A 16,465-nucleotide genomic window follows, 5' to 3' on the forward strand; every position below is an offset into this window, starting at 1 on the left:
CTCCTCCAAAACACCCCAAAGTGGCTCAATAATATTTAGATCTGGTGACTGTGCAGGCCATGGGAGATGTTCAACTTCACTTTCATGTTCATCAAACCAATCTTTCACCAGTCTTGCTGTGTGTATTGGTGCATTGTCATCCTGATACACGGCACCGCCTTCAGGATACAATGTTTGAACCATTGGATGCACATGGTCCTCAAGAATGGTTCGGTAGTCCTTGGCAGTGACGCGCCCATCTAGCACAAGTATTGGGCCAAGGGAATGCCATGATATGGCAGCCCAAACCATCACTGATCCACCCCCATGCTTCACTCTGGGCATGCAACAGTCTGGGTGGTACGCTTCTTTGGGGCTTCTCCACTCCGTAACTCTCCCTGATGTGTGGAAAACAGTAAAGGTGGACTCATCAGAGAACAATACATGTTTCACATTGTCCACAGCCCAAGATTTGCGCTCCTTGCACCATTGAAACAGACATTTGGCATTGGCATGAGTGACCAAAGGTTTGGCTATAGCAGCCCGGCCGTGTATATTGACCCTGTGGAGCTCCCGACGGACAGTTCTGGTGGAAAGAGGAGAGTTGAGGTGCACATTTAATTCTGCTATGATTTGGGCAGCCGTGGTTTCATGTTTTTTGGATACAATCCGGGTTAGCACCCAAACATCCCTTTCAGACAGCTTCCTCTTGCGTCCACAGTTAATCCTGTTGGATGTGGTTCATCCTTCTTGGTGGTATGCTGACATTACCCTGGATACCGTGGCTCTTGATACATCACAAAGATTTGCTGTCTTGGTCACAGATGCGCCAGCAAGACGTGCACCAACAATTTGTCCTCTTTTGAACTCTGGTATGTCACCCATAATGTTGTGTGCATTTCAATATTTTGAGCAAAACTGTGCTCTTACCCTGCTAATTGAACCTTCACACTCTGCTCTTACTGGTGCAATGTGCAATCAATGAAGACTGGCTACCAGGCTGGTCCAATTTAGCCATGAATCCTCCCACACTAAAATGACAGGTGTTTCAGTTTCATTGTCCAACACCTGTATACAGGTCCTTCTCAAAATATTAGCGTATTGTGATAAAGTTCATTATTTTCCATAATGTAATGATGAAAATTCAACATTCATATATTTTAGATTCATTGCACACTAACTGAAATATTTCAGGTCTTTTATTGTCTTAATACAGATGATTTTGGCATACAGCTCATGAAAACCCAAAATTCCTATCTCACAAAATTAGCATATCATTAAAAGGGTCTCTAAACAAGCTATGAACCTAATCATCTGAATCAACGAGTTAACTCTAAACACCTGCAAAAGATTCCTGAGGCCTTTAAAACTCCCAGCCTGGTTCATCACTCAAAACCCCAATCATGGGTAAGACTGCCGACCTGACTGCTGTCCAGAAGGCCACTATTGACACCCTCAAGCAAGAGGGTAAGACAGAAAGAAATTTCTGAATGAATAGGCTGTTCCCAGAGTGCTGTATCAAGGCACCTCAGTGGGAAGTCTGTGGGAAGGAAAAAGTGTGGCAGAAAACGCTGCACAACGAGAAGAGGTGACCGGACCCTGAGGAAGATTGTGGAGAAGGGCCGATTCCAGACCTTGGGGGACCTGCGGAAGCAGTGGACTGAGTCTGGAGTAGAAACATCCAGAGCCACCGTGTGCAGGAAATGGGCTACAGGTGCCGCATTCCCCAGGTCAAGCCACTTTTGAACCAGAAACAGCGGCAGAAGCGCCTGACCTGGGCTACAGAGAAGCAGCACTGGACTGTTGCTCAGTGGTCCAAAGTACTTTTTTCGGATGAAAGCAAATTCTGCATGTCATTCGGAAATCAAGGTGCCAGAGTCTGGAGGAAGACTGGGGAGAAGGAAATGCCAAAATGCCAGAAGTCCAGTGTCAAGTACCCACAGTCAGTGATGGTCTGGGGTGCCGTGTCAGCTGCTAGTGTTGGTCCACTGTGTTTTATCAAGGGCAGGGTCAATGCAGCTAGCTATCAGGAGATTTTGGACTCTGGATGAGCTAAAGGCCGCTATCGAAGCATCCTGGGCCTCCATAAGACCTCAGCAGTGCCACAGGCTGATTGCCTCCATGCCACGCCGCATTGAAGCAGTCATTTCTGCCAAAGGATTCCCGACCAAGTATTGAGTGCATAACTGTACATGATTATTTGAAGGTTGACGTTTTTTGTATTAAAAACACTTTTCTTTTATTGGTCAGATGAAATATGCTAATTTTGTGAGATAGGAATTTTGGGTTTTCATGAGCTGTATGCCAAAATCATCCGTATTAAGACAATAAAAGACCTGAAATATTTCAGTTAGTGTGCAATGAATCTAAAATATATGAATGTTAAATTTTCATCATGACATTATGGAAAATAATTAACTTTATCACAATATGCTAATATTTTGAGAAGGACCTGTATATATATCACCAAATAAAGGGCCGCTAGTAAGGAAAATTAAGTATTAACATTTTCAAATATGCATAATTGCCAATTAAATGACATTCGTTAATTGCTTCTTACTCAACTACCTTCTGCATAAAACGCAGCATAGAGGCTGCTTGACAGTTTTATCTTTACTAATTTTATTTTATTTTTTTCCTTAAACAATGAGGAATGCATCAGGCCTCTTCTGCCTGTAAAACCTGGTTCCTGTCACAGTCTTTTCAAACGGCAGAAAACACAAGTTAAAGAAGTCTCCTGCCTTCTGCGCTGCCTCTCGAAGGCATCCATCACTTAGCAGAGGACAAACCTTGACAGTTCTGCCAAAACAGCAATCAGCAAATTGCTTGCTGCTCTGCTTGTCCAAGACAGAGAGCTACTGTAGCCAATAAGCAAAGTGACGGACACTCCCTCAATTACCAGGAGAAAGGGAGGGTCTGTAACGATCCAGGGCCCATTTTAGACTGCAGTGGTTGTCTTATTTCATCCTCTCAGAAAGACCACAGCCAATCCCCCCCACTCTTGTCCTTTCCTGTATTTTGCTGCTGGCAGAAATGCTGATAAGAGCCCAAGTGGTTCTAATAAAGCCAGGAACTGAATCAATGTTTATATTATTACAGCATTCTTGCAGACAGCACACAGAAAGTTAAAGTTGGACCAAAGTACAAATAAAAGAACAAAACTGAAGAGTATTTGAACCAAACACATTAAGAAAATTGCCATTTAGATTAAATATACTAACATAAGTTCATCATTTAGCTCTAGAACGTATCCAAAGCAACAACTCCAGTTCGTCAAGTAACAACTGCTTATTTCATCCTTACATCACTAACTAGAAGGAAGAAAAAACAAGGGAAAAGGTTAATATGATATCTGGAAAAGACATTGCTTATGATGAGGCATTTGCTGGACAAATTAAGATGAGGCTGGTAACAAGATGTCACCACTCTAACTCTGGCCTCACCTTGTGGAATAAACAACTCATCAGCAGTAACTCTGCAGCTGTAAGGGCAGAACTGTGTTAAAACTAAAGTTAGGTGCCCAGCTGAACAATGGGACCAGTTTTGTGCAGAAAAGATCAATGAAGTTGCTTTGAGACTGTTTTTTTTAAATAGCTGAAATAAAGATTTCCACGCAAATGAATGGCTGATAAACTTAATTAATCCACTTGTAGATTATTCCAGTTCTAGTTAGCTTTTTTGTCAATGTAAGTCTACGGTGAGCCTAATGCCAAATAAGTACTGAAAATACCCCCTGTTGTGGCTTCACAAACATACGTTTCACCCTCCGTGGTCTAAAAAGTAAAAAAAAATGCTGCAGATAAACAATTTGATGGTGGTTTAGAGCTGGTGCAACCAGGCGTCACCCAGACGACTCTGTTGAATTCAAGAACTACTTCCTTTCTTACTTCAAAATAAGAGTCTTAAACATAGTGGCCCCTAAAGTGTAGACATATCTGTCATAAAGTTAAGTTTTTGTGACTTAAAAAAATAGCATGATCAATTTTATCACTTTTTGTCCTGATAGCTAACTAGTTATCCAGCTATCTATCAATCTTCTTGGCTGAATTTAAATCATTTTAAATCTAAATCTGTTAGGGGTATGAATATTATTGGGCTCAAAGGATTAACACACCCTCATCCACAAATAAAGGTACCTCTCAGGATGTCAGAGAAGTGTGTACTTCAGTCAGGACAATGTGTTTAATTTTTTCTTCAACAGATCATTTGCGGTTGAGCTGATAGTCCCAGAAAACACCAGTTTTAAAACACACCTACTACAATCTTCATCCCACATAAAAGGACATAACAGAAACAGGGGGGGAAAAATAAATCTCAGCCCACAGCCAAAACCCCTTTCTAGTGACAGATGAAGTTACGGCAAGGACAGCAAAACTAAAGGTTTGACTAAAATCAAAAGCGATAATCCTTCATCTGGCCTCTGTAAGTAAACTAACCTACAAGTTCACGTTCTAACTGGGAATGTAATGAACCTGCAGACCAATAACAGAATTAGCCAAACTGGGTAAAAATCCTAATGATTTCTATATGATTGGTTTTCAAGGCAGCAGCTCCCCCTGATGGAAATAATGTTATTTTGAATAAAAGGAATAAAATCAAGAATCATGTCTCCGTCAGTGTTTGTTCACCTGTAGAAGTTGATCTCAGGATAGTTGCAGTACTCCGACCGGCGGGAGTTACGTCGAGGGAATGTGCAGAAGAAGGCGTTGGCCAAAAGACAGGCTATCTGCTCCTGAGACAAAGTCAGGGAATGGTTCATACCTGACTTGAGTAGAGGAATTGGCTGAAGAGACACAAAAAAAGAACATAAATACACAACTCATAAGCACTATAAGGCTAGAGGTGTGGTGCCATTGCAGGAGACAAAGGCTGGAAGAAAAGATTAGATTAGACAATTAATGATGAATACTAAAAATACATACAGGGTTTTGTGGGTGTAGCACCGTAGGTTGAAGGGCTAATGAGAGCAGAAAATTAGTTTAGCGATCTAGCAAGCAAGAGATAAGGAGGGTTCCATTAGTTAAACGGGTGGTAGTAATTAAGGTTCCGGTTTTCCTGCTCTCCCTCAGGTTCATTCACGCAGACACATGGGGCCCATCAATCTTTACTGATTAGGGCTAAAGAGCCTCCCAAGGCCGCCAAGTAGGCAGATCGATACAAGCTCTAGTCACGCACACAAACATTAACTTTTCATGCCTAATACTACAGACAATCTTTATACTTTACAGCTATGAATACAGTTTCAGTAACAGTGGTGAACAGCTGCTTGCTCGGATCGCTATAGGAGGGTTTATCCTCTCATTTCCGAGTGGGAGTTGAATTCATTAAATTAAATTAGCTGAAGACTCTGTAATAGATAATGCAATTACAAAAATACCAATCTTGTAATAATTCCTGTATCGCTATAATGGACGACAGAGTCGGAAAACAAAGACGAATGAAGATGACATTTAGACGGACCTCTAAGACAGACCAGGTGTATGTACTGGGAATTAAAGAGAGGTCTGTGAGCTTTAATGGGCAGCGTATCGAGCATGGTTTCTCTCTGGTGCATAATGTTAACCTCAATAATGAAGGAATGATTAATGATCTACAAAGTGTGTAAGACCTGAAATGAACGAAAATATGACGTGCATCAAACTTTTTTACTTAAAAAAAAAGTGCTTGATGCAGATACCAGGGATTCATCATCTTGTGATTGTAAGTGATAAACTGATCCTCTTTAACATCCATCCATCAAACACTCTTCATCCCCGACTCAGTCTTCTTCCTGTGTACAATGCAATGAAGCACTTACGTGTTACCATAGAAAGATACCACAGAAGACTGCTAGGATTAAAAATAAACATTATTTTTAAAATAATATACTAATAAAAACTCTTGACTCTCCAAACAAAGCGACTTGGAGGCTTTGCTGCAGACACAAGCAGAAAACAAGTGAAGGCAAACCTCGGAAATCAGAAATCAGGCTATTACTATTATTTTTATTTATTATACAGCAGTCGTTGGATTCCTTTAAGACAAAACCTTAAATTTAAAGACACAAACAATGTAACCAAAAAGACATTATGAGTGTGTTGGTGATATGACTGACTGAAATAAGGACAAAAGAAAAGAATTCATGTATTTTCAGAATATTTCAAAAAAACAAGATTTAAGAGAATTAAGAGAGAAAAACGCTTACCGTTGTGCAGAGGCGGGGAGCGTTAAGTGCCAGCTGGACCATAGCAGGTAGTAAGACCTCAAACAGCTGTTGCACTTCACTAAGCTCAAGATACTGGAGAAAACACAAAAGTGGGCTCATTTTATTAATCTAATATGTTGGAGGAGCTCACCATCAGTAATCACAGTAGGTTTAGAGGTTTCCACAATAATTGCTAGATGTAACATTGAAAAGTTCTTTCACTAAATGTTTAAATAGTGTGGCAATAACAGCGAATCGGAGTCGTGACCCCATAGCAACAGCCAAATTTCAGCGAAAAGCTGTCCAGAACAGGGCGTAATTTCTCTGAAGGCAGGAAAGGTTTATGTAATAAGTGTATGGAGGATCAAACTTGTGATAAAGGAAATAAATAAAACAAAAGTGAAATAAATGTTGCATAAATTGATAATGTTTTTATTTTATGCGAGTGTTGAGATACCCGTTTATCAACTAGGTTATTTTTTTTCTTTCCATCAATTTCCCCCCCACATATTTCTTTATTATTTTCCCTTCTGTTTTCAGTTTTTAATTTCCTAAAACTAGTTATTGTTGTATTATATCATGGCTACACAGTTATTTTTATAAATTGACTTATTGTAAATTTAGATCGCTGTTCCCTTTTTGATTTTTTACCTCTAGTAAAATTGCATATGCATATTTATGCATGTAACATTTTATATTTCAGTTCCTGGATTTTTCTCTCCTCTTTGCTGGACTTAAGAAATGACGAAACGAACCATGTTCTGGTCCATGTGGTCTTCCATAAAGTTGATGTTACACATCTTGGATATCAAACAGTCCCAACATTTTAATAGGAATAAAAAAAAAAACTGCGGAGCCACTCACAGCACAGAACGTGTTTCAGAGGAAACCATCATCAATCTGAAATTGAGCCCGCCGTGACCGAGGCATCCATACTTCAGCTGCAGCTTACCTCAGCATCCATGGGCAATTCCCTCTAAAATAAACATCCAGGTTTTCCATCATACACCCAGATTTACAACACTATCATTTATGAGTGTATTGGCTTCGAATGTCACTCTCATCAATCACTTGCCTTATTCTATCAAGGTAAGCAGGAGAGCTTGGGCTGATTAAATGGACCTTCTGGAGCAAATGCAAATGACCAATTGTGGGGAGAGTGGCAGGCTGGTCGGTTTTCAAGAGGAAGTCTTCTGCGGTTGACTTAGCTTGGAGCATTTATATGGCTGCAGAGCAGGTCTGACTAAATGGTGTCAGAAGTAATGAGCTGGCAGACATCATAAAGTGCTCCTGTGGGACTAATAGATGGTAGGGGTTGATGCAGCAGGATGACTGCAGAAAGGGGATAGGACTGCTTTTAAACAGCTACAGCAGCAAGGTGGTCACATGGTTAGCCAATGCAAACCATACAACCTCCATATTTGAACGTTTTAAAATATCTCCTACAAGTCTTAGTAATTAGGTGTTATGGGTTAATTGTGCTTTAATCTTCTGGTTAAAGTTAAATGTAATTTCTTGAGGAATAAAACTATACAAGCATTGGTTTATAAGTTTCTGCTTAAAGTATTTCAGACCTTTGAAATACTTTAAGCAATGGAGCGGCACATTGAACACAACCAGCCAGATTTTTGTTTTACTGACGAACAAACGGATAAGAGCCACATCAGTTGCACTTATTCTTGGACTGTTATCCTGCTCTGTCCTCACAGACATTTATCAGATAGTGACACAGTGACAGTTTCATTCAGCTGAGAGGGAAGCACTACGACGATTTACAGACAAGCTCTAATTTCTATGGCTGTTACACATTGAGAGGCGCGTCAATCATGGGCTCAGAGGCGATACAGCTCCACACAATTACCCCCCCCCCAGGCAACAAAAATGTCGCTCAGAATTTAATTAAGGCAAACCTGGGTACGGAGAGGAACAACAGTTTCATTTCAAACTCACAGGGAACTGCTTTGAAGAAATCTACTTTTATTTTAAATCGTTCTTAAACACTGTATTAAATTTGGTTTGCTGGATTTAGCTAACTTCCCTACACATTTTCAGGACCAAATTCTCTCATTTACAGACTCAAATAGGCAGAGGTCTGGATCTACTTTTGAACACTTTAAAAATACAAAAATGTCACTATGAAGATATATCTATCAAATCAGGATTTGAATAGACTGATGAAAAATGGACGGACGGACAGACAGAGACACAGAGAGGGAGAGATTTTAATAGCGAGGGGAAAAAAGTGTCTGAAACAAAACTAAACCTAAAATCACTAGACAACAAACAGGGAAAGATATCAATTAGTTATTATATTTACTGGATTTTTAGTAACTGCAATATTCATATGGCAATTGTTAGATAATTACTTTAGATATCAACATTTTATGGATGGACGGACGGACAGACGGATTTAACATTTAGTTCTTAGGAAGAGAAAGCCTTAAATTACAAATATCTATCCACACTATTTTCTTCTTCACGACTTATTCAGATCTAGAAAATACTTAAACTGCTTAAGAACCCTAATAGAAAAAATGTGGCTGTTCTTCACATCATTATATGATTATGTTTAGACACTACGTCGGTGTAAAGCCTATGAAAAAAAATGGCATTATTTTGGCAAATGCTGACTTCATCATAAAATCTGACCGTGCGGCACCTTCTAACACAGTTATGCGTCTGCATTATCATGTATTGTTTTTCTCTATGGGCTACCAAATATATAGAAAATTAATCCTAAAGAAAAAAATAAGTGTGTGCAAGATCAACATCACAATGACACGCTTTTACAAGAATACAAATTACTTAAATAAAGGACAAACATTCATGTAGCCCAATAATATATTTCATTAGACTTTGTTTTATGGTAGAGAGGTTTTACAAAAGTAAATAAGAAAGGGTTTTGTCGTGCAACTAAGTGGTTTCACTCCCATTATAGCATCTGTAGCCAGATGCAAGTTTTTCTATAAAACCATCATGTTGGAATGGGAAAACAATACAGATTTTTTTAATTTTCCAGTACCTGCAAAGACTACTATTTTAGCAGTGACCCTAAAGCAAAAACACATTAAAACTGTACTCTTGTGTATTCATTTACTTATTTATTGCAAGTCATATCATCCAATTCCACAACATTATCTCATATTGCATATTTCCCTGATAACATGCTACATCTATGGGAAACATCTGTTTTCAGATGGAAGCTTACATCTTGGAATATTATCAACATTTTTTTCCATTCTGCTTTTAATTGACAACTGGGACCTTTCAACTTCAAGCTTATTTCTTAGAGTCTTTAGATTTAATGGGGCCTTCTAATTAAATTGGATTAAGCTATAAAACACTTTGGCTGCTATTGACCCACAAAGTCGTACTATGAAAAATTATTTTACACAAGAGCGAAAAAAAATAAATGGAGATTTCCTGAGAAATTCATCATGACAGAGAATAGATACAAGAAATAAATGTATCACCAAAAAATATGATAGCTTTGATTAGTTATCAATGCTAAGACTTTAGGAAGAATTACAGTTGACATCTATAGTGAAGAATATTCCTGAGTAATATAAATAGTTTATTATAAAACATCTTAGAAATCATTGCATTTTAAAAGGAAAGAGAATTTCCCCGAAAACAATAAATGCTTTAGTTTTTAGATAGTAGAAGAAAACTAACATTCTTCTGCATAATTAAGGTCTAAAATGAGGATAGAAAGTGTGAAAAGGAAGAAGAGAAAATTAAGATAAGCCCTTGCTGTTGTTTACCTGCAACAGCTGCTTTGAACTGCACTCGTCTATGCTAACTGTATGGTGCTCCCATGAGGCTTTCAGAGTCCTTGTGGGGATGATGAACAGCAGCGCATTTGCAGTCAAATGAATTAAAGCAGACTTTCTTCACAAGGAACTCTAATATACCATTAGCTTGTGTCTTTTTCCAACATAAACTAAACATAGAATCACTGTGGCTTAAATACTGATTACCAGCAAAAGAATTTGACAAGTTTACTGCTGTTTTTTATGTTTAATTTATTAACTCACTGGAATGACAGCTCAAAATGTTAGTATTTTTACATATCTAAAAAAGGCTACAGAAAAAACAGTATTTAATATTTTTTTCTGTTTAATTTTGAAAATTGTTTCAAACTGCTTACCTCTGTGCAAAAAAGGTTCAAGGCAGTGAAGTCCCATTTCTTCGCATGGACCGTGTTATACCTCAATATTGCATCCTGAGGGGGAGAATGGGGGCTATTTACTCTTAGAAAAGTGACAAGTTAAGGTTGACCATCATTGATCTTAAACAGAAAACCCAAATGTCCCATAATGGCACTGTGTGAAAAGTTCTACACAACCTGAAGCTAAGAGTTGTAAACTCTGCCACCATGTGGTGGTTTATGGTAACGTTCAGAGATTCATAAAATGCTTTAAAAAGAGTAGAAGTAAAAAATGTAAAGTTCAGGTTAGATAATGTTTTTTAAAAAAAGCCAGAGGCATTTCTTCTTTTTGGTTATTAACATCAGTTAAACCCCTCTCAAGTAACATACAAAATAATAAAAAAAACCATAATATGAAATATAAACAAATGAAATAATTATTAAACCTACAAAGAGAAAATATTGTGAGATGAATGAAACAACATCTAAGTTGATTAGTTTGACAATTATGAATTGAAATTATTATAGAATACATACATACACACACAAATATAAAAAGTTCTTACCCTGACATCAAGACAACTTTTGAATCCTCCCTGTAAGGCAGTACGGATCAGCTCCCACCGACTTTGGAGAGCACTTCCATCCTTTATGATTATTATTAAAAAAAACATATCACATTTTTACAACAGTGGCATATATTTAGAGCAATCATGTACAAATTGCATAAAGCATGAAACTATAATTAAAATACCTCAGTCTCCAGAGGAAAGAGATTCTTTTCAGAGCAGGGCATCTTAACTGACACATCATCCCACATATCTCTGAACTTGGAGGGGTATGGGATGGGGAGCTCTCCCTCTCTGAGGAGATCTGTCTGTAACAGAGAAGGCAAGAAATCCCAAATTTAGTGGTTAATGCTATGAATTATCCACTCTTTAGTTTGTAGGTTTATCAAAAAACATCTACAGCTTTTAAATGTGACTTTTATTCTATGGTTAATAATATCATTAATGCTGAAAAACAGTGGAATGTGATGTTCAACATCAAAGTAGCTTCTAATCAGTTTTTACATGTTGTTGCATTCTTGTCTAGTTTGGCTGGAGTGGATGTTGATGGTACGACTTTCTTGTAGCCTCACACAAGAACAGACTTTATTCCTGTGGGACAGTCAATGGAGGATAGTCTGAGAGAATCTTTACTGACAAGACACCCTGAGGGAATCACAGAGGATGGCTCAGTTCAGCTCAGTGTCATCTGCCCCATTTTCCCTCTCATGCTGTCTCTACATCTAAAGAAAATTTTCACAACTCCTTGCCTCCAATTAAAACAGAAAATATTCCAAGTGAATCATGATCTAAAATGTCTGCATTCATTATGGGATCTTTTTCTTTTTTCCTATTAAACAACGATCTATATGAGAATAAGTGGCTGTTAACTCACCCTAACTGTGACAGTATGACTTGGAGTTGCTTTCAGGTGAGACAGAGGGGGAGCACATTGAGGTTTTCTGTTCATCACATCTATGGGGGTTCCCAGCCATTCTTTGAGCAAGTTACATGATGCCAATGGAACACTGCAAAAAGCACAGGTCAGTATGAAAAGATTTGAGTGAAGAGCGTTGTCGGTATAAATTACACTGAATGAACACCCCCTTCTCTCTCTAAGACACACACATACAAAGAAGTCATACCTTTGTGCCAACTGGCTCTCAATTAAGTCCTGACTCATATTAGATGAGCCACTGCACTCCCCCATCTCTGCATCTTCTTCTTCAGTGCTTCTGGCGACAGGACAGACTTTTTCCTTAGTCAAACTTCCAGAGTCGCAATCTTTGACAACCTGCTGAGATTTTATACCTGGATCCTTTGCAAATCCACAGTCTTCTGCACAGACACCCCCTTCATCACAAAAATCTGATGAATCGCTGATTATGGTTTTAAATGCTGGATTGTCAGGACTAACCATCTCCATGTCACTGGGTGTGGTGGAAACTTTACTGGGACTGTTACTAAGACAAAGGGTGAGTTTTGGATTTGTGGGGCATGTGGCAACACAGGCTGTTTGAACTGTGTGAGGATCAGGTGAACTGGGTCGCCTTGATTTCTGTCCATTAGAGCTTTGAGGTTGGTTACTTATGCTGTCTGCAGAAACTGATTCATCCACTTGACCTCCAGGCCCACAGTCCGCTGAATTCTGACACACCAGACCATCGGGTGTGTTCTCTGATTGTTTAGGGTCTTTAGTTTGGTCAGATGTTTGGAGTTGCCCTTTTGCATCTGGTTGCTGATCATCATTCCTTACATCTTTTGGCCTGGGTTCATTAGTCAAACTGTAGCAGAAAAAAGCAAGTCAGAGTAATTCAACAGAATCAACTTAAGAGACCTACTTTCTTTAAAAGGCTTATCCAATGAAAATACAGGGCATTGCAAAACTATTCACACCCCTTAAAAGTTTAAATTTTAATCACATTGTAAATACAAACTTCAATGTATCTTATTGCTATATAATGTGAAGGAACAGCACAGCATCACGAATACCTGGAGGAAAAGAATACATGGTTTTCTAAAGTTTTAACCAAAAGAAAATCTGAAACTTGTGGAATGCATTAAATTCATTCCGCTTTTCTCAAATTTTTGTGAAACCAATTGCCTTTAGAAGTAATCTAACCACCAAATAGATAACGTGAACTATGAGCAACATAAAGGTCAAGTACACACCAGACACGTCCTGGATAAAGTTGACGAGAAGTTTAAAGCAAAGAAAAAATAATAATCTCAAAGAATAGTTCAATCCAAAGCTCAGGTGGGAGAATCTGACCGTACAATCATTTGTGCACTCCACAAATATAGCCTTTATGGAAGAATAGCATGAAGAAAGCCATTTTTGAAAGAAAGCCATAAGAAGTCCCATGTAATGTTACAGAAGCCATATAGTGGCAAACAGGTGGCAAGTACTTTGGTCAAATGAGATCAAAAATAAAGATAGGTTGTGTTTAAAACATGACAATCCTGTAAGAAAACATGTTAGGGCCTGGAAAAGACTTGAGCCAGGCTGGAGCGTTAGCTCCACAGAGGACAGGGACCCCAAACATACCAGCAGAGCCACAACAAAATGGTTTAGACCAAAGCATGTTCATTTGTTTGAGTAAGTCAGTCAAATCTAATTGGGAATCAGCAACAAGACATATAAAAACTGATGTCCATAGATGCTCTTCATCAAATCTGCCTATTGCTGGAGCTATTCTCCACAGAATAGGTCAAACTTTTAGTCAGTAAATGTCCAAGCCTTATTTGATGTGAAGGGAGGCTGAACAGAAATGAATGCCACCCTTTGCAGGGTTTTATTAGGCAATAGCATGTGTAACTTGCACTTTACAATTATGTACAATTAATGTAATCATTTAAGTTTGTGCTTGTTACACAAACTCTGAAAAAGTTCAAGGTGAATGAATACTTTTGCAGGACACTGCAGTGCTTTATCAGAAACCTGCAAGGAAAAAAAATATCCATCCACTTTCCATACCTGCTTCAAGCTGTTCAGGGTAGAACATAAACATGCATTTTTTGAACAGAATGTCTCAGTTATTGTATGCTTTACCTTCTGTGAAGATCCATCACTTTATCAATCGTTGGCAGGTCATTCAATATACAGCAAACACACCTGTGAAGCACAGCAACAGACGTGAAACTAAAAGCGGTGCTACATTTGAAACAAACGGATAAGTAAGAAGCTACACCCAGATCCTTAATGAATGAAACAAGAGCCGTGTTTAAGAGCTGAGGTACATTTTCCCAAAAATTGTAAGACTAATTTTCATGGACTGGTCGCAGTAAATATTTTAAAACACGAAACAATATATTTGTAAACGAACACCAGATAATATAAAAAGCTTTCGGTGGTAGATTGCACCAGAAAATGAGATGAACAAGCCAATTCTTGACTAGATCAAAAAATAATTATTACAATCCATGAATTTGGGGAATGAGTGGCAGAGTGGGTGTTTCTGAGAGAATATGCAAACAGCATTGTTAACACACTTAACAGTGCAGATCCCGAACCAACCTGGCTTTGACGGGATAAAAGATTTACAAGCTTTAAGATCATGTTAGCTTCTGTTGAACAGAATATAAACTCCCCGAGCAAGCTAGCGGTGTTTTCTCTTTTTAAACAAAGAAATTTCCACCTACAGCGGCGCACCTTTTAGATGGAGACGATCGACGATAAAACATTACAAACTCATCTTATTACTTCTGTGTACAATCTGTATGACTCCAAAAATGACTAATGAAATATGAACTTTCACCTCGTTTCTCCAGCTGTGCTGCACTGACGGAGCAACAATCAAAACCTTCTTCTTCTTGGGTTTCTTTGGCGGGTGGCATTCAACGTTAAGATACATTATCGCCATCTACTGTACTGGAGGATCGGGGTATCTATCTTAACTAATTAAGTTATTCTTATCCCGTATGTACAGGTCCTTCTCAAAAAATTAGCATATTGTGATAAAGTTCATTATTTTCCATAATGTCATGATGAAAATTTAACATTCATATATTTTAGATTCATTGCACACTAACTGAAATATTTTAGGTCTTTTATTGTCTTAATACGGATGATTTTGGCATACAGCTCATGAAAACCCAAAATTCCTATCTCACAAAATTAGCATATCATTAAAAGGGTCTCTAAACGAGCTATGAACCTAATCGTCTGAATCAACGAGTTAACTCTAAACACCTGCAAAAGATTCCTGAGGCCTTTAAAACTCCCAGCCTGGTTCATCACTCAAAACCCCAATCATGGGTAAGACTGCCGACCTGACTGCTGTCCAGAAGGCCACTATTGACACCCTCAAGCAAGAGGGTAAGACACAGAAATAAATTTCTGAACGAATAGGCTGTTCCCAGAGTGCTGTATCAAGGCACCTCAGTGGGAAGTCTGTGGGAAGGAAAAAGTGTGGCAGAAAACGCTGCACAACGAGAAGAGGTGACCAGACCCTGAGGAAGATTGTGGAGAAGGGCCGATTCCAGACCTTGGGGGACCAGCGGAAGCAGTGGACTGAGTCTGGAGTAGAAACATCCAGAGCCACCGTGCACAGGCGTGTGCAGGAAATGGGCTACAAGTGCCGCATTCCCCAGGTCAACCCACTTTTGAACCAGAAACAGCAGCAGAAGCGCCTGACCTGGGCTACAGAGAAGCAGCACTGGACTGTTGCTCAGTGGTCCAAAGTACTTTTTTCAGATGAAAGCAAATTCTGCATGACATTCGGAAATCAAGGTGCCAGAGTCTGGAGGAAGACTGGGGAGAAGGAAATGCCAAAATGCCAGAAGTCCAGTGTCAAGTACCCACAGTCAGTGATGGTCTGGGGTGCCGTGTCAGCTGCTGGTGTTGGTCCACTGTGTTTTATCAAGGGCAGGGTCAATGCAGCTAGCTATCAGGAGATTTTGGAGCACTTCATGCTTCCATCTGCTGAAAAGCTTTATGGAGATGAAGATTTCATTTTTCAGCACAACCTGGCACCTGCTCACAGTGCCAAAACCACTGGTAAATGGTTTACTGACCATGGTATCACTGTGCTCAATTGGCCTGCCAACTCTCCTGACCTGAACCCCATAGAGAATCTGTGGGATATTGTGAAGAGAACGTTGAGAGACTCAAGACCCAACACTCTGGATGAGCTAAAGGCCGCTATTGAAGCATCCTGGGCCTCCATAAGACCTCAGCAGTGCCACAGGCTGATTGCCTCCATGCCACGCCGCATTGAATCAGTCATTTCTGCCAAAGGATTCCCGACCAAGTATTGAGTGCATAACTGTACATGATTATTTGAAGGTTGACGTTTTTTGTATTAAAAACACTTTTCTTTTATTGGTCGGATGAAATATGCTAATTTTGTGAGATAGGAATTTTGGGTTTTTATGAGCTGTATGCCAAAATCATCCGTATTAAGACAATAAAAGACCTGAAATATTTCAGTTAGTGTGCAATGAATCTAAAATATATGAATGTTAAATTTTCATCATTACATTATGGAAAATAATGAACTTTATCACAATATGCTAATATTTTGAGAAGGACCTGAAAATGTTTAGGCTTTAGGCAGCTCCAGAGGCATGTTGGTGGTCATATGGTTTTTTACCAGTCAGCCA

The 16,465-nt window shown here is 39.0% G+C and overlaps 1 protein-coding gene across 3 annotated transcripts in view; it reads right to left on the reverse strand.

Moving 5' to 3' along the window:
* The window catches only part of parga (poly (ADP-ribose) glycohydrolase a), a 36,855-nt gene extending 22,170 nt beyond the window's left edge, over nucleotides 1–14,685 (reverse strand). Inside the window, exons 1-9 of one of the 3 annotated variants that reach the window (XM_047351988.1) lie at nucleotides 14,620–14,685; nucleotides 13,914–13,976; nucleotides 12,007–12,645; nucleotides 11,757–11,889; nucleotides 11,068–11,190; nucleotides 10,880–10,960; nucleotides 10,314–10,388; nucleotides 6,164–6,256; nucleotides 4,608–4,762 (exon numbers count right to left, since the gene is read on the reverse strand). In XM_047351988.1, coding sequence (XP_047207944.1) covers nucleotides 4,608–4,762; nucleotides 6,164–6,256; nucleotides 10,314–10,388; nucleotides 10,880–10,960; nucleotides 11,068–11,190; nucleotides 11,757–11,889; nucleotides 12,007–12,645; nucleotides 13,914–13,930 — 1,316 coding nt within the window. In that variant the 5' untranslated portion in view covers nucleotides 13,931–13,976; nucleotides 14,620–14,685. Of the gene's footprint in view, nucleotides 1–4,607; nucleotides 4,763–6,163; nucleotides 6,257–10,313; nucleotides 10,389–10,879; nucleotides 10,961–11,067; nucleotides 11,191–11,756; nucleotides 11,890–12,006; nucleotides 12,646–13,913; nucleotides 13,977–14,503 lie in introns of all 3 variants that reach the window. The other 2 variants (XM_047351987.1, XM_047351990.1) reach the window with 2 other exon arrangements.
* Between the last annotated feature and the right edge of the window lie 1,780 nt (nucleotides 14,686–16,465).

This window comes from Girardinichthys multiradiatus, chromosome 22 (genome assembly GCF_021462225.1).
Source record: "Girardinichthys multiradiatus isolate DD_20200921_A chromosome 22, DD_fGirMul_XY1, whole genome shotgun sequence".
Classification (NCBI taxonomy): domain Eukaryota; kingdom Metazoa; phylum Chordata; class Actinopteri; order Cyprinodontiformes; family Goodeidae; genus Girardinichthys; species Girardinichthys multiradiatus.